This window comes from Hylaeus anthracinus, unplaced genomic scaffold (genome assembly GCF_026225885.1).
Source record: "Hylaeus anthracinus isolate JK02 unplaced genomic scaffold, UHH_iyHylAnth1.0_haploid 12002, whole genome shotgun sequence".
Taxonomy (NCBI): Eukaryota; Metazoa; Arthropoda; class Insecta; order Hymenoptera; family Colletidae; genus Hylaeus; species Hylaeus anthracinus.
The window spans coordinates 7,160,676-7,188,032 of record NW_026534349.1 but is presented as its reverse complement, the minus strand read 5'-3'; the positions used below and the strand labels follow the sequence as shown (position 1 = coordinate 7,188,032).

Genomic DNA, 27,357 nt, shown 5'->3' with positions numbered 1-27,357 from the left:
TAACTCTGTGTTATTTGAAATCGTGTAACCGTATATGATACTCTACGATACGTTGTCTAACGTTTCACGACTGTTGGCGCCACTGACACCTCGAAACTGCAGCGTTTCGTTATCGATTGCACATACGTCACGAAAAAAAGTGTATCTTAATATTTCCAGATATTAATTTCTGTTATTTTTGTATCGATAATAAAAGTTCCTGTCATCATTTGTTCTCAACATTTTCAATCCGGTATGGGTCTTGAATGTACAACCTTGGAAACAGATGTTTCGAGATGCAACATTTTTGGCGGGAAAAAGGTTCCCTAAAAATAGCCACGTTTACGATATTCAAAAGTATTCTTACCTGACCCGTGATTATCGTATCAGCTTAATTTTTTTTTAATCGTACCGCTTATTTTGGGACGTAATATGTATCTTGAGAATAGAAATTTGGAAATTTAAGCTTGAAATACATTTGAATTAAAGTACCAACTGTAACTTTATAGTGCAATTCGGTTGATAAAGAACTTATTACATTAAATCTTACAAGCTTATCTTAAGAATTAAGAACCTTGTTTTAATCATTCTTTTGTAAACGAATAACCAGCTTGCGACAAATTGTTTCAAGTCGCGTTGCAACTTCATACATGTATATTTGCAACAATAGCATATATATATATATCAATTCGTATTGAAGAATTTTTCAGAGTCCGATCGAACAGCAACGTTGAATTTAATTTAACGGATCGATAAACGAGAGTAACGGTGGTCTAGAAAAATCGAAACGAGCGGCCATCTTGGTTATCGCGAAGCTTTGTTTGCGCCAACTTCACGCGGCCAGTCGCATTTCTCTACTTTTTCGCGAGATTGTCGCTTCTCGTCCACTGTGTATCTGTCCTGGGTCCAAAACGAAAACAACAATCCGTTTCTCCGTGGAAAATTCATCGCTGTGCAACCGACGAAGAAGAACAGGAGCCACTTCTCGGTAAGTACGAAATATTATGATGTTTTCTTGAAAATTCGCACGAAGCTAGGTCGTCAACGGGACTCTCGTAACATGACTAACATGTTCCGCTTGAAAATTTCGAGAACAACACGATTCTCGATATCGTTCACCACGCGTTACAATAAAATTTCGTGTTTACGCGATTCGAACCACATTTCCACGCCGTGACAACGTATTTTTTAGAACTATCGAAAACGCAAAATTAACGTTATGACCTCTCGACGAAGCTACTCGTGTCATTTCCAGTCGATAATGATCGTGTTGGCCTGTACTGTTGCTAGATAAATGATAAGCGCAATATAACCATTTGTAACTTTATCAGGATGACCTTGGATGTCTAAAAAGACGTGTAAATGATATGCTACATTTGAAAGCATTAATTACTCGGAATTCTCGCCAAACGGAGGCGTTGTATTCTCACCTCACGACCATCGTTTATCCATAACGAAATTCTAAACGTTCATGCACGTGGTACTCATGCAGTGGATGACTTTTAATGCATGTTTCTTGGAAACATTACTTTGTCGACTGGGTACACTCATGGTCTATGTCTTATCAGATTCTTGGGACATTGGACAAACAAATGCATGCCACAAACCTGGGCATTGTGTGTCCTTGGATTTGCAAATCTTTGTTGCACTTTTTTTACATTATTCATAGCTAAGGAGATACAGTAAGATATTTTTAATATTAGGGTAGGACTATACGATAGACAATAATAGGATAAGGTTAACGATCTCTATTGCTCAACGACAGTTAGGATTTTAAGACTCTCAGAGTTTTAAAACTCAAACTTGTATTAAATATGACAGGAATAGTTGACATTGCAACCACAAATTATACAGTACAACAAAGTTAATACTTCATATTTTTTACATTGTAGGATAATTATATATCTTTTTATTCCAATGCTTTGTTACTGAATATCTAAGGTATAGAGTCTATATTATGGACAGTTACACTGCTACTCTGTATCTAGTACATACAAAATCATCACATTTTCTCTACCTGCGAACATTACGTTCCAACATATATGTACATAATTTGTTCCAAAGTCATTTATTTGTTGCTATGGTTCTATAGCAAGTATCATACATGCTACCAATCCATCCATCCATTTCTGGAATCTATTCTCTATTAAAGGCTGTTCATTAATTTGAACAAATCTGTGGATTAACTGAGATTCGCTAAAGCATACTGAAACCAAGGCTAAACTCCAATTTACCTTTTTTATTGCATCATTGAAGCTGCTCAAAGTATTTTTATCTTGTAACCCTGTAACATTTATTGTTACAGAAGGAGACTTAATGAAAATTAACAGAGAATAAACTGTGGTAGCCATACTAATGGTACAAGATGAGGAAATCTATCGAGGCCTTGTCATTCTTACTATAATAAGTTACATGCTGCAAAACGACGACAGAAATTGAAGCCTAATAACGGCAGTTTTTCTCGTCTCGTATAACACATCCCATGGTTGGGCTGTTTTAAAGTCAGTTAGCAGATCATCGACCACAAATTATCGCCAAGCAGGCTCACCTTCCTTCTTTTAATTGTCTCTCTTTGCTCAATTGTTCGCTTCTTTCATTGTCTTCTTCTCAGTACTTTCAATTTCTCATTCCATTCCAAGTTTCTTGTTGAAAGGAACAGCTTCTTTGTAAGAGAATACTTTGAATGTTTTATTGGGTTGCTGGAAAGTAATTTTGTATTTTTATCACCAGAAGGATTGATTGTACTTTTAATAAGTCAACTTCTTTTTAAATTGTGTCATAATTATATATTTTGACATACATACATATTATAAGAAATTTGTTTTTCTTTCGTAAACAAAACTATGAAATAACTTTCCTAGGCAGAAATGAAGTTGTGCTCCAATATAAATTAAGTAATTGTTGAGTTTTATAATTTGGAACTCAAAGAAAAAGGGTTACAGAGATAACACGCTTCTGTAGCAAGTTCTCTTTTAAGTTTACTTTATCGTTAAATAGCAAGAATAGTTGTCGACGGTGAATTATTCATTTAAATTAAATGTAAACTTCATTCTGCGTTTATTATCGAGTTTCTTCTTGCAGGCAAGTGTTTGTGTTCTTGTTTAATTGGAGCCTCGCGTTGTAAGGATCGTTGATTTCGCAATAGCCAGCGTTTGTCATTACCAATCATACATTGTCATCGACCAAACAACGTAATTCATACCACTTCCATATCGAGTACGATTATGCGTGCGAAGAAACGAGTAACAAAGCCACCTATTCGCCTTGTATATATTCCTTCGACGTTGACGATAATCATCGCCGTTGACCGAGCAATTAATGCACTGTCAACAGCGATGCGACGTCGTATCCGTCGCTCGTGATCCTCAAACGATTAATCAGAAATCAGTTGTAGGATAGATATCAAAGTCAGGATTTCATTGTTCAGATTATCTGCTGGGTGGACTTTCAACAATTTCGTTTATTATTATGGAAATTATCCAAGTTCGAACCTTTGGATAGACTGTTAAAACAGGGAGATATTTTTAATTGAAAACAGGCGTATTTCAATTGGAATGAGAATAATAGATAATTTATTTTTAATTGTTATTCTAAATAGTTATCTGATGGTAAAAATAATATCGATACATTGGAAATAATAGCTGTTTTAAATAACGAATTATTTTCAAAGTAATGTGCCACAAAAACAACTTATTTTAAGAAATCTTTGCAGAAATTTTCTATTAAAAAAACGTGTCTTCATCACAGGTAGGAAAGTAATTATGAAATAAAATAGCATGTTATTTGAACTAATATTTCGTGTCTGTATATTATATATATTTTTTTATGAATATGTATGTATGAATATATAAAATACATATTATATATGCCATTTATATATAGATACATAAATTCGTATATATGAATGTACGCGAAATAATATTTCAAATAGCGTTATTTGATAACTGTCTAGGGAATCGTCGAAGAATATGAGATTCACCTAATTCTATTTCGTCGACAGCACGTAAATAAGCGCTAGTGGCAAATTCGATTGCGATACGAGCAGTGTTGCGCGATGTTGTGTAACATTGTCCTCTAGAAACATGATTTTGTTCGTTTTGGTTTCGTTTGAGTTGAACGGTTCAATTCACACGAAAACGTCAGCGTTGCGGTGGGCACGTATCTTTAGGAAAGCGATACGCAACACGTATTGCGCTAGGTCGGGAGCAAAAAATGTCGGTTAAAAGGCCAATGAAAGGGTCTAGGACAGCTTCGACGGCCGTGGTTAATTTTAGTTGTATATTTCGACCGAGACCCCTTCTTTGTGTACTCGGAGAACTTTGTCGACCAACTGTGGGAACCTTTAACGCCTTAGCCCTGTTCAGATCTCCATTAACTCCAACATTTGCATTTCTAAGTACTCGGGGAGTACGTGTCGTGGATTTACTTAACAAACGTCATTTGTGGTGGTTGGTGTCCAGGAAATATCCATATTGGAACGTCTAGAATTCGATGATTTAATTTTAGGAAGTTTCTATGCATGATATTGATTTCGTAAAGACGTTTGACTTGTATTAATATTAATCGGACTACAATCTATTCATGATATTGATTTCGTAAAGACGTTCGACTTGTATGAATATTACTTGGACTACAATTTTCCATTACTTCTATTTATTATGTATTTTAAAAATGTGTTTTAGCACGTTTTATATTCATTGAGCCATATATATTGAAACGAGCATTTTGTGGTTTTAAATGGGTTTGCTTAACGAATTCAAATTCTCAACTAAAGTCGCTGCCAGATGCTTTTTTCTAACGAAATGATTCACGCACAGGTCACTGCAAAACGGCATTGTAGAACATGATTCTTTTATACTTACATTCTGTTAAATGAAAGCAAGCTCCACTGTTACATAACAGAATGTATTTTTGTATTTTTATAACGTAAACCGGTAGTCTTATCAATTCATGCTTCCATTTGTCTACATCTCTTGGAATATTCAACTCTGACCTTAATGCTTGTTTATCTTTTCTTAATTGCGATATTGCGTACCTCATTCACTTAGTAAAGTTTACGTAGTTTTATAAATAGAGAATTGTACGCCCAGAGAGGAATAATATATTATTGCATAACAGAACAGTTAAATTCGAGTTTAAGTTTATTCTTACGATATTGCAAGCTTATTTATATTTTGGGAGGGTTTGGAAGCCTCAATAAATAGTGATGAGTTCTCAAAAAAGAAACATTGTAAATATACCCAGCGATCGTTTCAGAAGTACTAACCTTGAGTTTAAATTAATTCATACAATATCACAGTTTTATCACTGTTTTAATATGATATTAGAACTCTCACTAAACAATCCTATAAATATCTAATGAGTTGTCTATTTACACTATCCAATTTGAGAAAGTCACGCAATTATTTTGTTATACCTAGCATCAGACAGCAAACAGATCTAAATCAATATATACTAACACAGAGAATACTCTTCTAAATTTCCAAATAAATCCAAAAAAAAAAGGCTACTCAATTCCGCCAATAGTCACAGGATCGAGTTCTACATAGCCAAGATCTCCGGATCCGACGAAGAAAGAATATTCGTGGCAGTATTTTAAACTGGCAAGGATCTCAGCGTGTCTCGAATCGTCGTCCTTCTGGCAGATACAAACACAGCCTTTCAAGATCGGGAGACACACGCGAAAACCTTTTTCCTCGATACATCGCTCGCTGCCCGAATATGTAAAACTGACGTCACGCCTCCTCGAGAGAGCGCAAAAGGACGCCCACCGTGTTCCTCTCCTAGCTCCTTTTTCTCTCTCCTTTTCCTTCGACCAAGTTTTACGCGTTTGGTTGCATTTTCCGTGGAAAATCACGTGCGGTACCGGGAGGTCAACTCTTGATCTTCATTTTCCCAACGTTTAAGACTTTACAAGGACTGCGGTCGAGATTTCAAGGTTTCAACTACTTCCCCGTCGAGTTTTTTCCTTTACATTTGATTAATAGGTGCAGAAATGAATTCTCTGTCTTCGTATTCAATTATTTATGATTCCAGTTTAAACAGACATGTTTAGTCGTCATTTTGGTATTGTATATTAAAATACGAACTCTCTGAATCCTCAACCTAATGATCATTGCATTGTGTAGAAATTAATTCTGTCTTTATATTCAATTATATATAATTCCAGTTTAAACAGATATGTTTAATTTATTTTGGTATTGTATATTAAAATACGAACTTTCTGAATCCTCAACCTGATGATCATTGCAGTGCATTTATAAGAACTTTAGTAGCCGTCACATTTTGCTTATTGTTATTCTTATATAATTATTGTAATTATCAAGCTCATTTGTAATTTATTAGAATAATAATAATAAGCAAAATGTGATGGCTACCAAATTTTGTATATTTATATACATATGTCGAGGAGCAATGGGTCTCAACAGGCCACTAGCATATTCCTAATGAAATAATTATGAAGAATTATAAAGATATGAATTATCTGAGCAAATGCAAAGTATGGTAGAGCAAGAATTAAATGTATCTAAAAAACGAACAGAAGCAAGACTGGTGTATTAGGTGTTACAGTTGTACCATCATAGATATTGTTATAAGACTGAGACATATATATTGTTATAAGACATCCTTATAAATAAATAAAAAATAAAACTGGCTTACTCACTCTTTGTTTGATATTAAGAGTCGAGAAAATAGAATTATCGATTAGCTTTATTAATTGATAACGGAATCCATCGATCGAAGATTGATCGACAAAGCACCTCACGCGAAGTCGAAGATCGCTCATGAAATAGTTACGTGGGTATAGCGTATAAGCTGGTCTACGAGATCGCGTAGGTCGCGAGTTTTGTAAAGGTGTTAGTATTTCTGCGACTAATTTGTGGAGGACTGTATTCTCGCCCACGTTCCATTCGATTTTCCTTGAAAAACTTAATACCGACCATACCAATAGAACAGTCGAACCGAGCATCGTTCAATTTTCTCTCCAATCCTCCAAAAGTCATATCCACTTTCTAACATACGTATCGCGCGAAAGAAAGATCGGACAATGGCATGGTATTTTTTTAAAGGCAATATCTTGTTAAACATCGTGTAGGAAAATGTAAAGTCTTTTACTTGAAAATTCGTGACACCTGGACTGCATTTTTTTTTAAAGCTGCTTTAAATCTTTTTTCGATGTTTCAAGTCTTTTCAAAATATAATTTTATAGAGAAATTAGTTACGGAATGGTACAACATAGCGGAAGTAAAAAACAGTAATGTTTAGATACTTGTAGACCCATAATCTCTGAACTGCAAAGATTATTCAATTATTGAAAGTCGAAAGCAACAATTTAAATATGCTTTTATATATTCAGAAGAGTTTCTTCCAAATGAAAATTTAATTGCCACTGAACCATTTCATTAATATAGATAAGATAAAATAGATAAAAAAAAAAAAAAAAAAATCCAACTGAACGGAATTGAACATTATTCTACGACGTGCAACTTCGATATGGTATTACCAAGCTACAATTATAAATATCTAAAAAAATATAGAGTTTCACATGATTCATATTTGATCAAAGAACAATCCAGTGAAGCTCTTTGTTAAAATCCTCCATGAAGTAAATCCACGGAACAATTACCGTGAGTTGTTATTTGGATGGATGAACAAAAAGTTAAATAAAGTCTGGCGGTACGAGTTTATCGAAAGTTTCAAACGGCACTGATAAAGGCAGGGATATGAACGGATGTTAGTCATATTGATCGGTCAGAGGCACGATTCGCAATCGCATCGGGCCACGTGGTGTTCCTGAAAGTAGCTCGTGAACCGTATTTGGCGATTCCGTTTAATCCATGCGATGTAACTCGCGCGAGTTGGACATCTTTTCCCTCGTTCCCGACAAAAACTGGCCGTATCGGTTTCGCTACTAAAACGATCCTGGCGATGCATCGCGAAACAACGCGAAACACTCGCAACTAGCGATGGAACCGAGTTCGATGTATAACGTACAATCTAAAACGATTTTATTCGTCTTTGATCTCGTATATTTTTTGTGATAGAAAAAATATCAGAGGAAAACATTGTCTGGTTCGGATGGGAATATATTATAGTTTAAGATTGTTTCAAGGTCAAATTTTTAGGAATTTCAAGGTCATCAATGTTTTTTTTTTTTATAATGTGGTATTTCCATTATCGTGATGTTGTAGTCGATAAAAAAACAAATCCAAACGCGAGAAATTATTCTTATAAAATGAATGAAATTTGTACCTAAAACATCTCCTCACGAGGTCATACGAAGTTCAAAATATAATAGATATTTGAATTTGTTTTTGCATCGTCTACAAGATTACAATACTGAAAATACCCCGGTCCATCTAAACATAAAATTCCAATGACCTTGAAATCTCTAAATAATGTAATAGTCTAACCATTACACGCACCCCTTCAAACAGCGTAACTTTGTTCTATAGATTCGTTTTCATGTAACCAAAAATAACGGAGATATTTGAGCGTTCCCATTTAAACGCTCTCCGCCCTGTATACGATACGATTTTATTTTACAAATGTAGGAGCGCGAAACAGACAACGAATAGCGTTTGAGAACGAAATTTGTTCATAAATTGGTATGCCTTGCACGATTCTCGATCCCATCGCTACCGACAACGGAAGTGTCACACTCGCCTTGCTATGTTCGCACGTAATCGCGAAACGCTGCTCCGTGTTTCCAACCGTGAGTCGCGAACATTGCTCGTTAATCTTCACGCTGCACACAAATCTTTACGATGCTTTCTTCGATTTCTCAAAATTTCGTGTAACTTTAAACGTTATTGTAATAGAAGAAAAAAAAATGCATGGTTTCCATTTTATTAATTTAAAACGACTACATTGACAGCATGATGAACGATTATGAAGTAATTGGGACGGACAAGTGGAAGATAAAGCAATAAATTGTATATACCTGAGGTTATGAATATGAAAATCTCTTATAGAGGTGATAATTCTTTTTTTTTTTTTAAATGTCGTTATTTTTTAATTGGATGTGGTTTAAAAGTTGTAAATTCTGCAGTTGGCTCACGTAGAGATTTTATAGAATATCTCATTTTCAAGTGGACTTATACCGCTATCAACATAAATATTTGTTTATTCTGGTGGGTTGAAAAACTTGAACATCGTCTATGATAATGAATTTTATTTTACTATATATACATAAATATATATATGAAGTTTGGTAACTATATATTTTTGTTTATTATTATTATTATTATTATTATTATTATTTTAACAAGTTACAAGTGTGCTCGTTAATTACAGTAATTGCAGAAGAATAACAATAAGCAAAGTTTGATGGTTACTGAAGTTCTTACAAATGCATTACAATGACCATCAGGTTGAGGATTCAGAAAATTCGTATTTAAATGTAAAATACTAAAACGACGAGTAAATATATCCGTTTAAATTAGAATTATAAATAATCGAATATAGAGGCACAGCATTAATTTCTACACCTAATATAAATGAAGTTATAAAAAGGATTTTACCAAGAGTAACAACTGTCTACTTTTCGTTTGTCTACTTCTTGAACCGAGCATAATATTGTTAACTTTTTGAGACACTGGACGAACATGAAAATCACCGCCTTGCGCGAGGGAGTGATTTGTAGCGATCTTTCGGGCAACGAAATCACCGTGTCTCCCAATCTTTCCATTTGGATTACTGCCCGAACGCTTCTCGGTGACTTCGGTGATCATCTTTGGACGAATGTCAAGACCAAAAACTGGCACGCGGCGATTATTAACGATCCGTCATATCGATATAGAAACTTTACGTCGTACACAACGTATTCCCTCGTTAAGGTAGTTGTTAACGTTTTAACAAACCTGTGAAAGGGTTAGATTGACCACCCCACTTTTACGAATGACGATATCAAAATTTTGTAATTTTAACACAGCTTCCTATGGAACATACAGGCTTTCGCGTATTTTTCAATTCGAATGAAAATGGAATTTAGTCAGCTGCTGAAAATTTGATATGTTACAAAAGTCGAAATTATAAACCATTAAAGAAAAAAAAAAAAAAAAAGAAAACAATTATTGACCGCACCGTTGCTGAGATATAATTAATTAAAATCTATAACTGAACGTAGGACGCTCGTTACGAACATAAGCATAGGCATCCGAAATATTTGTAATCGTTTATTACGCAAGCCATCGAATCCAGTTTTGCTTCGACTCGGACACCAGTGAATTTGAAATACCGAAGACTCGTTTCCTACCGCGTTCCTCGCGCTGGTAAATCGCTGGAGGTGGATTTAAAAAGTGGAAAAGTGCGAATCTTGCCGAGCTCTCTGCCATAGAGTTTTTATCTAGTAAACGGCGAACAGTTGACGACGACTGTTCTTGGACAACGTAAATAATACAAATATCACTCGACAAGGTTCCTCGTTCTGAAATATCCTTGTGAAAAAATCGACAATTGCACCGCAAAGGCCAACAAGTTTTCAGCGGCATCGCGGAGTTGGGAGTCGAGACAGGACCTCGTCGATGTTCTTAGGACAATGGACCCGGAGAGTAGCCGAGTTCCTTAGACCAAACTGTTGGAAAAACGCCCACGACGACCCACGTCGCGATGACTGTTCGCGTCGTTTTACCTGGGACGAGCACTAAATGTGTAGGCAGACCAAAAACACCTCCGAAAGCGGCGTGACTCATGGATTTCGCGATCATCGCTTGTATGTCCGGATTTATTATAACCTAGATGGTCCTTCCTAATTCGTAATTTGGCTTTGGTCGATATCCATCACGAGTCGCTTTCAGAGTACTATTCGATTGTTGCGCATAAAATTCCGTTTCATAAATACGCGGAGTTGTTCACAACACGTGTTGCCAATTGTTATTTACTAAAGGGTTTTTCAATAAGATCGACACGATGTTAAAATGAAATAAAAGAACAATTGTTTAAGATAGAATACGGTTTTCTTTTTCACTTCGAAATACAGGGCGAGTCGCCTAAGATTTGTACCTAAAATGTCTCCGTGTCTTTTAATGACACGAAGATATGTCTTCAGAGGAATACAAGGACTTACACAGCTAATAGATATTAAAATCTCTCTGTTTGTCAATGGCACTTTTTGTTGAAAATAAGTTGCCACAGTTCAATGGAAACCACAAGGTGGTAAAGAAAGATGTCAAATTTAACATAGAAAACAGAACGTGCAGTGTCCTCCTCAAGTATAATTCAAGGAATTTTGAAATCATTTCTTTGTGACCACTCTAAATATAATCTACATTTATATTATTTGATGTACGTTAATTTAGGTAGATAAAAAGTCTCGAATTGACCATTGTAATTATTATAGATTCTGGAATTACAAAGGCAATAAAGTATTAAATGAAACGACGTGTTTACGAAAACCACAGAAAGCTTCGAGAGTTCTAACTTGGAGACCATCGACGTTTGATGAAGGACTTAGGAAATAAGTTGCACGAATGTCTATCGGACGCTGAAAGCGATGACCGCCTTAGCGGCAACGTCCTCGACCCGATCGCGGAGGTGGTTGTTCAGGATCGTGTGTCGCGTATGGACACGAACGCTATTCACCTGGCGGATAGAGACAAGTCCTGTTCACCTAGTAACACACTACAGATAATTCCACTTCGGACACCCGTGCACTGATTAGAAACCAGCCATTCGAACGATCGCAAAGTTTCTTTGGCTGTCTGTTGGCAGCACACTTTGCGGAACCTCGAAAATAATTCTGACTTCGCTTTCGATGGTTCCATAGTTCCGGATCAATTAAGGGGTTTTCAAGGATTTTTATTCGAAGCGATAACAAGATTTTCTTTACATCGAAGTATATCAATGGTGGCTCGACAGACGATTTAGTGGAGCGTCTCAAAAATAAAGTTATGATTTAAAACGTATAAATATAATATAAATAATGCGCTATAATTTTAGGGGTTGAGCATCTCCTTCATTACACACAATTGTTTAAAATATAACTAATGATTTTTTTACCACTTTGTCTTAATACTTTTGTACGTAGAATGACGAAAGAATTCAATCTTTGCGAAGAATAATATGCATTCCCACTTGAAAAAGTAATGCAACTGTCGATTGCACATGCACCATTGCGCTAATAAAAAAGAGCGTAGTCCTACAAATATAGTACACTTTGAACCGTTCACCTTTTTCCTCTGACATTTTTCTCTAAACATACCGATAACGTAGTTACAGTTTGTTACATTTGGCCCACCTTGTATACCATTTATTCGTGTGCTGCGTGTGATTTGCGTAATTTATGCGTGACCTACGATATTCTACTAACGCGCGTGTACGATAAACTCACGATGTACCTAGCATGTGGTATCTCCGTAACGTGTGTTCGTGTGACACGCATGTCACACAAAAATATTACATGCCACAAATCAGAAATTGTGTACCGGATATTCTATCACAAGACGGCGCGCGTCAAAAAAGCATCGCGAGCAGTACTAAAATACCAAATGTGTCACATGTGTCTCAAAAATAACGCGCATGCTACGTAAACACCACAAAAATACACATTTGTCTATACATGTATTATACGCTGCACGCTATAACTGGACACATAACTCTTATCGTACACACAACAGTTCAATAGTAATTAGTCAATAGTTTAATAATATTTAGTCTCTGCGGATATCTACGATAAATAGAGGTACAGAAATACGAAAATATATAAAATATCAATACTAATATACATGTTATATCGTTTAGTAGACGAGACGTACTTCCATTTAAATTTGAATTCTTTCTCTGTATTAATATGAATCTGTAAAAATATGAATTTGCATGAAAATTCGCAGCTTAATGATTATATTGTAGCTATTTATGCAAATTTATATTTTCACAGATATATATATGTAGTTAAAAAATTAAATTTAGACAGATGTATGTTATCTTCTAAACAGTGTGAAATGTACTTTATTATTGTCACTTTATATATTTTTTAGATTTGTACACATTCTCATAGCCTTTCGTGTATCTCCATTTGCCATAAATGTATTAACATCCACGATTAATAATAATAGGGTAGTATCGCGCTTCCTGTACGCAATAAGGTGTCAAATAAAAACATAATTGGTAAGGTGGTGAATGGTCCAATGAGAAAAGCGATCGACTGCCAATCCGAGGGACTAGTGTTCGAATCCCCATGGCCTGACTTCTTCGTATTTTTCGTTGAGACTCCTGCAATAGTTTTAATAGTTGCATCGTTTTCACTACGAACCAATATTTCCTCGTCTATCCGCGTTACTCCGAGTCAATTTTCACCGAGTAACCACTCAAATAAACCTCTTAAATTCTCTGATTCGTCCGCTATTCAACGAGAGCTTGATGACTCTGCTTAGCCACTTAAGGACAACTCAATTGGAATATTGTTTAGATAGAAGAGTGATTCACTGCATTCTCTATAGTCCTGTTGGAACGAACAGAATGCAGACTGTCTACTAGCTTCCCTGCTCGTTGAGAGAGGGAAGACGAAGCATCTGAAGTGGGATAAAACGTAATGACCTCCACCTCCGTGTTTCGAACTATTTTCGATACACGTCTCGGCTAACTTTAGCGTTTTCGTTAGTCCAGTGTTTGACTTTGAGCCGCAGTTTTCCACCGAGTAGTCGCTGGCGCGGTTCGAGAGAAAACCTGTCGCCGATTTCCCAGCGCGGAATATCCGTCGGTGACTCGAGCTCTTCGACAGCCCAACCGGTTTTTCGTCTTCCGTGTGGTTCCTCGGCCATTGGAATCGTCCCTATTCGCACCAGCGACGATGAGTCGCTCCGAGAAACGTTTCTGCGTTGCGCCACGCCGGTGAGGCACAGAGCACAATGTTGTTCCACGGAGAGATGGTGTTGCCGATGAGTGATCGTTGAGTTCAGACGATTCTTTCGCGATTCAGTGAGACATGCGTGTCTGTAAGTTCAAGTTTGCGCTTGAGGAACCTCTGGAACGATGTGGTTGAAAATTACTGGGCAAGTCTTTCGATTTCTACGATTTATATCGTGAACGTGCATTCTTAGGCGAATATGTGTCATACAATCGGCGAGGAGTAAGTTGTTGGCGTGTGGGAGCAGTTGTAAAAAATAGAAAATTAAAATTAAGAGGAAGCACTAACGAGAATTAAAGAATTGGACAGATGTATGATTTAAGTTACGAATATATATGTACACATAAAAAGGAATCGAAAATAATTGATTACTTTTATGAATAATTGTGCTTCGAGCACATAAATTGCAAGAAGTTGATCATTTTCTAGGCTATCGAGCATTTTAATATAGAAAGTGTGTTAACTCTTTGTATTTCGGAGGCCAAACACTTACAATTAGAGGCATCTATAATAGATATATATAATATTTCCATTAAACTATAAATATAATTAATCTATAAAATTGGAAATATTCATTAACTCGATCACTCATTTTCACGCTTTGAATCGAAATTCCATCTGTTGAGTGCGTCGAATGATTTTCTGTGATTTACTGTTTGGCTCGTTATCTAAGAAATCGCGTTATACGAAAACAGTAGTCGCAATACCTCTAGCGTGTTATAGGAATTCGCATTATACGGAAGCCTATTGCACACGTATCACTTTATCAATTGATAGCGAAGGAACATGTAACTAAATTCAATAATATTTTTTGCTTTGACAACATTAGTATTATTCAGTCTTTATTTTATCTATTAGAATCGTTTTCTGATTAATATTTAGGTAGATAGATAGATAGATAGATAGATAGATAGATGAATAAGAAATAGAATTGGTTACAAATTTTACTATTAAACTATTGTCTCATTCTAACGGATTTCTCCACTCTCACCCTACCTACACCAATCTTAGATTAACATTTATACAATATTTTATAATTCGTATAACGACGGAAGCATTAAATGTTACCTCAATAATGAATAACAAAGTAGTGGTTGTCTTAGCAAAAAAGTCAATAGGCTACCGTTTGGTAAACCGGCATTACTGAAATTATTTCTTCTCCTTATGAGAATTATATTATTCCTGAACCGTACATTTGTTGATCCTATTTAAACAATATTCGAATCGAGTCGTTAAGTGGTCAAGTAGATTCACTTTACGCATAACGAATGATAAAGTTCTCACTAGTAGAGGAATCAGAGAATTTCCACGATTCAATTCGATTATTGACACATATTTGGCGATGAGTTTATAGAAACAGGTAAAAGTATGTTTTCTGCTGTTTCTAAACATCATTTGCGAAGGGTCGACAAAAAGACGTGAAATAAAAAGCATGTGGACCGCAAAGGGTTATCTGTTCGATAGAACGCTAGCTCGTAGGATCGATTCACGGATACTCGAGCCGGAGTGAGCCATTTATACGCGATGCTGCGTAACTATTTTGAAAACAGCGTACAAAATTAACTCGGGTGGAATATATTCGCGCGCACCGCTGGAATACTACATAGTACGGTTGGAACTATTTTGGAGAGCTGACACCTATTTTTTGCCATCCACTTACGGATCGCCGACAGTCTGAATGAAGTGCAACGTATTACGCAGCATCGCTGACCCTTCGCGGTCCTGCGGCTCGAGATTTATTTCTATTTCTACCTGGCCGTGATGCCTGCGTTCCCTGAAAATCATTTGCACCGTGGTCAGAATTTTCCATGACGCCAAACGCCTAGCTATTATACCGTGAAAAGTGTGCTCGAGTATTTGTCAGGCATATAATTAGTTTCTTGAGTAATTCGCGTTGTTGGTCGAATCACTAACAGTACGGTAAACGATGCGAACTTGACCTGTTGACGTCCACCTTGAACCACAAATCTTTCTTCACACTTGAAGATTTTATGTTTTATGTATCAAAAGTATAATTGAAAACTTTTATAAGAGTACAACACATACATTCGTAATACTCGTCAAACAATCGTGACAACAAAACGTTACTGTGCAACGTTCAGCTTCAGATTTTAATTAATTATATCTCAGCAACGGTGCGGTCCATAATTCCTTTTTTTTTTTTTTTATGGTTTATAATTTCGACTTTCGTAACATATCAAATTTTCAACAGCTTCCGTTTGAATTTTCATTTAAATTGAAAGAAATTCACGTGAAAGTCTGTATGTTCCATTGGAAGCTGTGTTAAAATTGCAACATTTTTATATCGTTTTTCATGAAATTGAAATGGTCAATTAACATCGAAATAAACTCATATGATTCATATTTAATTAACCAACCTCTCTTGTTCCCCCTTCCTTCCCATTTTACATTTCCACATGCAGGGGCTCTTACGACTCCTCTGCTCTACTCTGCTCCATATATTCTCTTTGTCTTTGGTCTCAACGCTTCGAATCTTACCGTTTCTCAGCAATACACTCTCGAGACCGCAATAACAATAACGTTGCGAAACATTTTCATTTCTTATGAGTAATGCAACGGAAAATTTTCAACACGTTCAGCTTGGGGTTTGAGTAACATAGAACCGAAGGTGAACCATCGTGTGACGTTGACGATGATTCACAAACTCGCGCGACAACTACAAAGGGTTAAAGACTCCGTTGCAAACGAAAGTTTTCCGTATGTAAAGGCGTAAAAGTGAGTCGATCTGGAAACGGAAACTCAGCAGCTGAAGGCAGCTGAACGAGGTTTCAAGTTTTCTTATTTCATGACTTGATCTGATTTTACATAGATCATTAAGATCGATCTTTTTGGTCCAGGCTTGTCTGGTAAAAATCACAGCTTCTGTTATAAATTCGTTATTTTCCTTGTAATCTGATATTATTTCAAGTAACACGTTATCTTATTTCGTAATTATTTTCATGGCTGTTACATATTGCACATTGGTAATCAGCTAAACAAAACTGGGATAGCTGTATTTTTCCTGCGTTCCTGGCCTATTGACTCCCGATGTCGCGGCGTGTTTGCCAATTGGCCTGCTAATTACGATAACTGTTCTCGCATTGTTCGACAGGTGGTTGCCTAAGCCCTGACATCCGAGCACGAGCACAATAGCGAATGATGGTCGACTACTACAAGATCCTCGAGGTGCAACGGACCGCCTCTAGTGGGGATATAAAGAAAGCGTGAGTATCTATACGCACAGTTCCGTTTCTTGTCTGGTTAATTAAGACACGTACAGAGCGTCGCAGGTTTTTCCGGCCAAACTTTGCCAGCGTGTACTACACGCAAAAGTAAGAAAACAATGTTATATGAACATATGCTCTTAATTGTTTTATTAAGGAGTTATAACTAATAATACAAAATGATAATGAACTGGCACTTCGTCGATACAGCGTACGAGTATATTATGAATATTTTTGTTTACTATTTTCTTTTTCTTTTTTTCTTTTATTTCTTTAACGCGACCCTTCTATCAAGATATTTAAAAGCAAAAAGAAACTGTTAACAATTTATGAGGCACGCATGAACGTACATATTTTATTTTCCGCAAGTATTTTTATCGTTGAAACGTGTGCAGTGTTATGCTCTTTCTATAAATAAACCGCTGGTTAAGATATCGACATTAATAGTTGTAAAAGAAACTGAGCACGTGACTCTCTCTGTTGACATCATTCACAGACCCAACGTGCTACGTTACGCAGACAGAATTCGCGTAAACATTTAAAAGGTAACGGGAAAAGTGTGATTTCCGCGAGACTTAAAGTATCCTCGAAGCACTGGTTTTATTTACCAAACCGTGACTGTGGCGAGCAAAGAAAGATTGAATGAATAGCTTTTTGTCTTCGGCGAAATGTTGGCTTCGGTCCAAGTCTCGACATTTGTATCGTCCCAGCTCGCAGTTAGAACAGAACGCAGCCACTTTCCAAAGAATATCTGCGATAAAAGTGCTTTCGATCGTTTTAGCATACGATAAAGCTCTCGATCTTATATCAACCAATGAAATTATCGTTTCTTTACAGATACAGAAAATTAGCACTGAGATGGCACCCAGACAAAAACCCCGAGAACCTGGACGAATCGAACAAAAAATTCAAGGAAATATCCGAGGCGTACGAAGTGTTGATAGACGGTAAGTTTTCCTCTCGTTATCTTTCATTTTCGCACGCGACCTTTAGAGACATTGCGCGTAACGTTCATCCTCAAATACGACTGGCAAGTTCGAGAAAGGGGATCGAACGACTCGCAAGTGACGATGGTGTTGCTATTATGCCAGTTCTTGCTACAATCACATTGATTCTCCGTGGCTTTGATTAATTGCCTGATGCGAATCGATCAACGACGCTACCTACGGTAACGAAACCGTACAGCACGCAGAGCGTCGCGATGCCAACAGGAGATGAACGACAGGAGCTCCTGCTTGTCAGCAAAGCCGAATTTCGCATGAGCGTTTTCTTTCAAGTGGTCTCCAACTAGTACAACTTATTCTGGGACCCAGCGACTCGTGACTCGATCGAGCAGTCCGACCAAATCTAGAACGAATCGATCGTTTTTATGATCCGTTGTTGTTTCGTCAGCTGAACATACAGTAATTCTTTGTTATATAACCTTTCGACTGCGAGACGATATTTCCTGGAAATTCTGAGGAGCCTGATCGCTAACGAGGTCGCGATCGTACTTTGACCGACCCGCGCAGGCGGACGAGATTTTTACATTTTTTAAGTTGTTATACAGAATGGCAAGACGAAACTTTTTTTATCTTAACAATTTATTCGTAGGACGTCTAGTTTCGAAAATAGAAATTGTAAACTTACAAGTCCTCTTTTATAAAATTCGATTGCATTTGCAACGGTGAAAATGAAAAGCATCGTTAGCTGACGATTACTCGTTCGTCGAATTTTTAAAAAATATCTTATAGAGAATTATAAGACGAAACATCTTTATATTAACAATTTATTCATAGTACGTTTAGTTTCAAAAATAGAAATTGAAAACTTAAAAGTCCTTTCACCCCAAATTTAATTAAATCGCTATAACTTAGCCGAATGTCATCGAGAATCTTTTAAATTTCGCAGAAATACGTAGTAGGATACATCGATGCCACCATTCCGTCCCGAACCTGAAAATTCACTGTTGCTTATTAATATTTAATTGCAAATGAGTAACTGCCAGATAACGAAGCTTTTCCCGTGACAAATGCTGCATATATAGCCTCTTGCTCTTTTACTTTGCACTGTTATCGTTTAACATTTTTTTATTTTGCCACGTGTAGTTTTAGTTGGACTTGTAATTTCTTTAGAGAAACCTATTGCATCAGTTTCAAATACGTATCTTTTATCTGTATTACTTGACCTTGGTCGATGAAATAAATTAGACACCATAGGATGGGTATTAATTTCTATCATTTTGGGGGTTCCGCACTGCATTCGATAGAATATTCAAAAATAATGTAGTAATAATATAGTTGAATAATAATATTCAGAAAATAGTGTTCAAACGTTAATATTTGATACTCAAATGTTCGAAGTTTATTCATAGTATACGAATACTTGAAAAATATTCGAATAACAAATTATTCAAATAGTCTTAGCTCTAAAATGAACAACACGATTGTATAGCCGAAGCATCCCTGTAAATAACGATCGATCGAGCCGTGTCGTCGACGAACAAAAGACTGTCACCGATCTGAAAGCGAAAGATATTGAATTAGAAATCTTTGTTTTTTCCGGACTGTCTCTCGTGACCGTGCTCGATGTCCAGATGCGAAGAGACGAATCTACGACCAACGATTGTATCAGAAGGCGTCTTCGAGGCCCGGCCGTGGATTCACCAGCCGGAATTACTTTGACTCTGCTTTCCAGCGATTTTTCGGTACCACTTAAGAGAAAAAAGACTTTAAGAGAGAGAGAGAGAGAGTGAGATAGAGAGAGAGAGTGGCCAAACATTGTTTTATTCCATCTTCTTTTTCTTTTTTTTTTTCTTCTCACAAGGAGAGAACCCCAAGCCTGACCCTGATTTTTTAATCTGCTTTTGCGCTATGGCAAATAACAAAAAAACGAAAGCAAGTATTATATAATTTTGGAGACAGACGGTTTATATAATAATTTATAAGATATACATCATTGAAAAAAAATTGCTACTCTTTATCACAGGAAGTATAATTACATAAAATAAAATATAAAAATCAATTGATATACAACGAGCTGATGATTGATAAACAAGTAGTGACATTCGCAGAAACAACATTATTTTCTGGTCCCCTCAATGCAATACGTAAATGAACGTATCAAGCAAAATTGCATAAAATTTTACAATACTCAAGTGAGATCAAACAAACTCACTAAAAACATTGTAAAAAAAAAAAAAAAAACCTATTTAGACTATGTAGCGTTTAAGAGAATAAAGTACAAATTTCGATATTAATATACATAGATTAAGTGAAGCTAAAAGTGATAAACATACATTCAGACTCCCATACGGTACCTGCACTATATATAAATAGGTTTTTTTTTTACAATATTTTTCCTCCTTTGTGATATACGTAGTTATTTTTTCGCTGTTGTATACATTCTAAACTATAAACTGTCTGTCCCCGAAACAATATACTATTAGCTTTAATTTACTATTATCTACCGCTACGCAAAAGCTTATTAATGAGTCAGGGTCACGCTTGGTGGTCACCTCCCCTTGTCAAGTACCTTCAGTTTTGTTTTGTTTCCGAACACACAAACACACACGGGTAGAACATCCGATCGAAACGATGAACAATTTGCTGGGTATACGATGTTACAATCGTGTACATACATTTCTTTCCGCACGATTGGTTCGGTTGTGCTGGTTACGATTACCATCGAAGCCTCGCTCGCTGCTCAAACGTAGGATTCAGGAGTTCCTGACGGATTTCCGCGAACAGTATCGCGCTCTCGTCGATCGTATCAGTCCCCGTGGAATATTCGATAGACACTTTTTTCTCTTTCACGGTGTATCAATCACCGTAAACGCAGTTTCTATTGCCTGTACCTCTCCGCACTTCTAACCATTGCTTGACTGACCGAACAAGAGTACGATCTAATCTGCTTCCAGTAGTTTCACCCTTTTTCAGTGACCTTGGAAGGCTAAATCCTTGAAGGGCCACGCGGATGCGACATCAACTTTCCAACGCTTTCAGGTCTCGTTTATTCAGATTGGAAAAGGATTGGAAAAGGAATGGTTGAGGTAGAGACGGAGAACCTGTAGCATTTGATGTACTCGGTGTGGTCTTCTCGCATAATTTGCCAATTCTCTATCTTCTTCGATTATTAGTTACACATTCTTGACACTAAGCCCACCACGACCTATCAAATGATTGTTTTCAAATTAATTAAGTTCACTTAAAATATTTTTGGTTATAATTATAATGGTCCTTCAAGGATTCGCACAAGTATCCTGATTATCCAACAGTCCAGTGTTGTTCTCTCTATATTGGTTTTGCTGTTACGGTGGCCGTAACTTCGGCTGATGTTAGAAGTCATCTGGCAGTACTCTACTAACCTGGCAAGCCTTGCAGTACCTGCTTCTTGGAATTTGGACCGAATAAAATCAAGCGAAACACATTCAGAGCCCACCATACGATTGGTATTAACGATCGCTACTTTTTGTACACCTTTCAGAAAAGAAAAGACGTGTCTACGATCAGTATGGAAAGGAAGGTCTTCAAATGCCAGGAAACAAGAGGCGACACGATGACGACTTTGATCCTCGCTTCGCTAATACCTTCGTCTTCAGAGATCCTGCGGAAGTATTCAGAGAATTCTTCGGTGGTAGTGCTTTCGCAGACTTGTACAAGATGACTGATGGTAAGTAAATTGTAACGTACATCGGTAATCTGTGAAAATGTGAGTGGCCCTCGTTTGTATATTTGGTTATAAAAAAAGTTTGTAGCATTTTTCAATAGGAGATACGTAGGAGATACAATGCGTAGCTGAAACATTTGACAATATGCATAACGTAATAAAAAGTGACATTGCAACGCGTCTTTCTCAGCGATTTGCTCGTAAATTAGTGAATTTCAAATGTTTCTATCTTATTGTTAAATATTAAAATAGTTCAAATAAGGTTGCGTTTTTTGGCATTTGATGCTCTTTTATTGACACGAATCAAAAGACACTGTTCAAACAGCAAGAAAGATACGTGCTGTTTACGGAGATATTTGGATGTTCCCATTTAAACGCTCCACCCTATATATGTGTACGTTGGTGTGTAACAAGCAACCATTCAATGTGCGAATGATACGAATGATCCCGAATGATAAAAATCTGTGTGGTGATTAATCGATTAATACAAAACAATCCTGGAGTGTGATCAGTGAAAATTGTGATTAACGGTGTTGTTTATTTTCCCAAAGACCTCAATGTAGGCTTTCACAGGCGTAGTCACCCAAGCAGTAACAGCATAAGTACGCCTTTCTTCAACCCTTTCGGGATTCATTTTTCACCGTTCACCAACATTTTTGAAGGTGGAGGAAACACCTTCACCTCGTTCAACTCGTTCGCAAGCTTCGACGGAACCAGCGGTGGTGGTGGCGGTGCTGTGAGGCGAACGAATACCTCGACGAGATTTATCAACGGCAAGAAGATCACCACCAAAAAGTAAGGGAGTATAGAACAGCAGGTTCGCGCGCAGCTAGGCTGTGAAACACTTTGTTGTTGCTAAACTATTTCGTTTCAGGATTTACGAGAACGGAAAGGAAACGATAATGTCTTTCGAAAACGACGTGCTGAAGTCGAAGACGGTGAACGGCGTCCCACAATCAATAACGTACAGTTAAATCAGATTTCTACAAGAACGCTCGCTCGATCTCTGCTCGGCAATTGAGAAATTCCTGTCGTCGTTCACGTTTGCGAGTAATATCTCCACGGTCTACCGAGATGTTGTTCCTGCTACTATCTACCTGACAGAGAGAAAGAGAAAAAAAGAAATAATTGTCTCATAATTGTTCATTTAACGACGTTCATTGCACCATGGTCATTCGTTGTCCGTATTAGTTCTCATCTCTCCATCAGACCGCCTTCACTTCTCGTTGGAATTTTTCTTGCAATGCTTGTTTTGTTGTTTACGTAGCGCCGCTGGTCGACGCACTCTCCACGCATTGTACACGACGTGAACGAAAAGAAAAATTAAATATATACACCCATGTACATACGCTTATTACTGAACAGCAAAACGATATCGAGGCACCGATTTACTCAACGAAAATTCGATGACAGTGATTAGATCTCTTAGCTCGAGCGATCGAGCCCGTTTAAAACAAACCACAAAACAAATTATCTTAAATTGAGAAGTAACTTAACTATTGCGAGCAAACCGCGACAAATGCTACCGAGCTTTTGTTCCCGTCACCTTCTCTGTTTTACCAGGTTTGACGAGGCATCGACGAGTCGCCCGCTGACCGACAATGCCAGCGACATCGCGATGGCTGGCCAGAACTCGAGAACAGTCAACGGTGACCATCTGAGGGCTAGCAGAATAAAGACGCACTATCATCCACTTCTCACTAAGAAGCACACAGACAAGAGTAAGAGAAAATAGAGGCCAAACAATGCAGCCTTCTCTCATTCTTTTCAGTTCTTCCCGTCTTTTGTTTCTATTTTTTTTTCTCTTTTTTTTTTGTCTCTTTCATTTATCTATCAGACGCATACATACCTACATACACGCATACATATGTGTATCCCATTACGGAGCTGATGCAAATTTTCGTCTTAATTCCTAATTAACGTCGCTTTTGCTGTCGTCAGAGTAAAGAAACGTGTTCGGTGTCGTAACCTCCCGCGAGAGGGATATAAAGCAATCTTTTGCAAAAATAAACGTGTATCAGTAGCTTAGCTTCGACTGACCATTTTGTCCGGCTTGAAAGTATCAATAAAAATTCGCTACGAAGTTATTCTCACTGAAAAAAAGCTCGTTTTTTTCGACCAACGTCTGCGCAAGGAGGAGAGAAATCATGTGCGACAGATTTTCTCGCGTTTTATAAACAGCGCTTTCATGTTTCCGTTCGAAATCTTACGCGTTACATTTACATACGGTAAGTTTCGTTTATCTTAGTTTTTTAGAGATTTAAATGAATCAATATCTCGTAAGTTACGTAATATTTCTAAGTCGCGAGAACTCGAGAACACTTGGGACTGAGTTTTACGAGTTTCAACTCGCGTTAAAGTACACGCGCACGTGGACGCATTTTACGCGTACATACGTTCTTTTACGATCCGTTTAACTTCGCAGCCATAACCAGTGCTCTTAAATATAAAATATTGTATTACGACTACATATACATATACATATACATATAGTATATTGATATATACTTCAATAGCACTACCATCTACCGTGGACTCAACGTTCCTGATAGCAGTGTAACTGTGTAACGTTCACGATGGATGAATGGCATGTGTTCCTTTTTAGGCGAACCGTGAAACAGGGATTCAGAGATAGGATTTCCGTTCTGTCGTGAAAACATTTTCCCAAACACTTAAGTGTCGTAATCGTATTGTTTCTTTTAGTTAGTTTCTTGCGTATGTGTATATAATGATAAGGAAGAAATGTTAAACTTACGTGGAAAATACATTATTAATACACACTAGTATTTCATTACTTTCTGTCGATTCCAAACCATTATTTACCATTGTTCTCTTTCAAGATGGAAAACCGGGTCGTGGGATCAATTTCAGCATACGAGTATTCCTTGTATCGTTGTATATAAAGTAGCTTTATTTTCTTTTATTACAACAGTTTGAATAAATTGCAAACCCACACATTGGATTCGCCTGATATATACTAAATACAAAATATCTAAAGGTATAAAAGTTTCTCAAGAAAAAATGATCATTTTTCTGTTCAATATTTCTGTTATGTGCTGTACTGAAGTATAAAAAAATCCTTATCTCGTGTATGTAACAATAATGTAGTGGTGAGTGAATCAGTACAATCCATGGCTTTTAAGTAAATAGGAACGAAGTTATAAATAGCGAGTCTACCGTGATAGCAAAAATACTTTTAGCTAACGAAATATAAATTCTTAAATTAGATAAGCCACATGATTATTTTCTCCGAGTATTGGCGACTTCGTATATATTTGTTGTGGTATAAAAATGTTTCAAACTTCTTGACAAACAGGGCCGTATGCATTGCCCCTCCGGAAGCATTATTCACTGGAGGAATGTACTTAGAAATACAATTCATTAGAAAGTATTTGACTGTTTTTACAAATATTGCACTGTAATGTATATAAAGGTAAAGAGTATGTTTTGTTTTACTATTTTACACCCACATTGGTAAGAACAAGAAAGTTGTACGATCTGGTACAGTATTCATATGTAAACAACTGATGTGCAAAAAATGTTTACATGAAAAATCTTATAGCAACAAGAATTACTTCTTGCCAATCATGGCTATTAATTCTTCCACCTTCTGAATGTATTGCTCTTTTGCGCTATCTTGACTCAAGCCCTTCTTACGATCCCAAGCATCCCACTTGGCTTTCCCTTTAAAGTCTAACATACCTGGCCTCGCTAGAAAAATGTATAAAATGATCGTTAAAATCACAAAATGTTAAAGATAATGATCTTAAAAATACACAAAACTGTTACTTTATTACAAAATATATTTCTTTGGTTATTCAGTTGTTTAATTAAGTTTCTGCATGACTGTTAGCATTCATCATGCAATTAGCATTACAAATTAAGGTTTAAAGATCACTTTATTATCTTTCATTTTGAAGACAATCCAAATGCCAAAGTTCACGTATGAGTTTTAACATATTTTATATCTTGCACCTAAGATAATAATACAGCAAACAATAAAATCTCTTTCCAACAATACAATAGCGCTTTACATTGATATCTATAAACTTGATAGTGCAACGATATAAATTATGAAGTTTTTTTTATTTATGTCTTAAAAAAGAAAACTTGTTTTACATACATGTATTACAGTCTCCAACAGTAGCTTGCTTGAATAATGAATATAATTCAAGCATATCGTTGTCTGAAGGTTGGGAACTTAGCTCCTTAACTTCTTCTGCAGCTTTGTTGAATCTCTGAAAAAAACAAAGATTATTAGAAGAAGCAAAGCTTATATTCTACATTAAGAAGCACGATATGCAAACTTTCCTGGGATCATAGACCTATATTTTTTTTTAAGAATTAAATTGCTAATGTGATTTCAAACTAGCTTAGCATTTATAAGTATTAACCACTTAACGTTCACTTTTTTTCCTCGAGGTTGATATTAAAAAGATAATTAAAATGCAGTAATTGATATTTACTTATTCGTTTGTTTTTGTTATTTTTTTTATTGGTTATACTTTTAAAGTCTCGGTTTACCGCGTTGGTAGATAATCATAATATGTATTTAACCCAGTATACCATGGTATAAGAAGCTGAAGAAATTATTGAGCATAACCACGAAATATGGGAAATGCTGAATCGAGAAACACATTCGGTATTAAAATATACTCACTTCGTCTAAAGACATTATGTCGTGGCAAATGAAACTTGTACAAAAATTCAGAAAAAATCAACTCCTTATTCCAAGTTGGTTATGAAGTGCCGTTCACGAATCTACAGAACGACATCGAAAATACAGAGTCATTCAAGTCCCTCCCACTCCTGCCCTTGGCGCAACATGACGATGAGCATTAACACATTGTAAGCCAAGAATCCATGGTTATCGCGTGTTGCAATTGTATGATAACAGTCATTGAGTTTTCGAAGTCAGCTATTGATCGTGACACGAGATAATAATCTTACAATTAGGTACGAAATGGAGTATTCTCATTAAGGGGTTGCACCACATTGCTCATCCGAATTTTCCAAGCTTTTTCAAAAATTTTTATCAAACGATAACAAGATTTTATTTACATTGAAGTACATTAATGTATTGTATAAGTATTCAACTAGAAAATCATTTTTTATTTTTCTCATTTTTACAAAAATGCTCAAACCAGGTTCAAGCTAGAACAGCGGAACAAAATTAATTCCTTTGCTTAGTCCAAAATGTAGTAAAATACATAACCGTTTTTAAAAATATACACTTTTAATAAAATGACATCGTTCCAAAGTAAAACATACAAATGTTTAAAATTGTGGTACACAAAGTTGGATAAGAAATACAAATAATAATATATAATAAAAAAATCCCTACGTATTTCACAAGAAAAACATACGATAATTACATAAAAAGAGATTCAACTCAATTGATTGAAAATTGGCGAGGCTAGAGTGCCCAGCGATTTTAAAAATGCTTTTTCGAGAAAAACGCGTTTAAAGTTTCTGTTATGCTGACACACGCCTCGATTTCTAATTAACGGCATATCATTTTCGTATACATAGTATATAGAGAGTACTTTAAGCAATACAAAAAAGTAGTGTAACCCCTTAAGAAAAAACAGGAGTCCTGGCAAAAAATCGAAAAAATTAAAGTTGTAATTTAAAATTATTGACATTGAAATTTTGTAGAAG

At 36.3% G+C, this 27,357-nt stretch overlaps 2 protein-coding genes across 6 annotated transcripts; one reads left to right on the top strand and one right to left on the bottom strand.

Annotated features, from left to right (window-relative positions):
- The first annotated feature begins 596 nt into the window (after positions 1 to 596).
- LOC128891627 (dnaJ homolog subfamily B member 3) lies at positions 597 to 24,479 on the top strand. 5 transcript variants are annotated; one of them, XM_054151262.1, is made up of 8 exons: positions 597 to 967; positions 16,938 to 17,049; positions 17,887 to 17,996; positions 19,625 to 19,735; positions 21,514 to 21,699; positions 22,248 to 22,491; positions 22,571 to 22,660; positions 23,260 to 24,479. In XM_054151262.1, the coding sequence occupies exons 2-8, from the start codon at positions 16,982 to 16,984 to the stop codon at positions 23,429 to 23,431; spliced, it is 981 nt and encodes a 326-aa protein (XP_054007237.1). In that variant the 5' UTR covers positions 597 to 967; positions 16,938 to 16,981; the 3' UTR covers positions 23,432 to 24,479. The 5 variants fall into 5 exon arrangements, with proteins under 5 accessions (XP_054007237.1, XP_054007240.1, XP_054007239.1 ...); XM_054151264.1 differs by lacking the exon at positions 597 to 967 and adding an exon at positions 13,575 to 13,809; XM_054151263.1 differs by lacking the exon at positions 597 to 967 and adding an exon at positions 13,575 to 13,970.
- Positions 24,480 to 24,577: 98 nt separating this feature from the next.
- LOC128891632 (acyl-CoA-binding protein-like) lies at positions 24,578 to 26,517 on the bottom strand. The gene is made up of 3 exons (XM_054151275.1): positions 26,357 to 26,517; positions 25,820 to 25,934; positions 24,578 to 25,407 (listed from the first exon to the last, which is right to left on the bottom strand). Exons 1-3 carry the CDS (start codon positions 26,369 to 26,371, stop codon positions 25,268 to 25,270), a joined length of 270 nt encoding a protein of 89 aa, XP_054007250.1. The 5' UTR covers positions 26,372 to 26,517; the 3' UTR covers positions 24,578 to 25,267.
- Between the last annotated feature and the right edge of the window lie 840 nt (positions 26,518 to 27,357).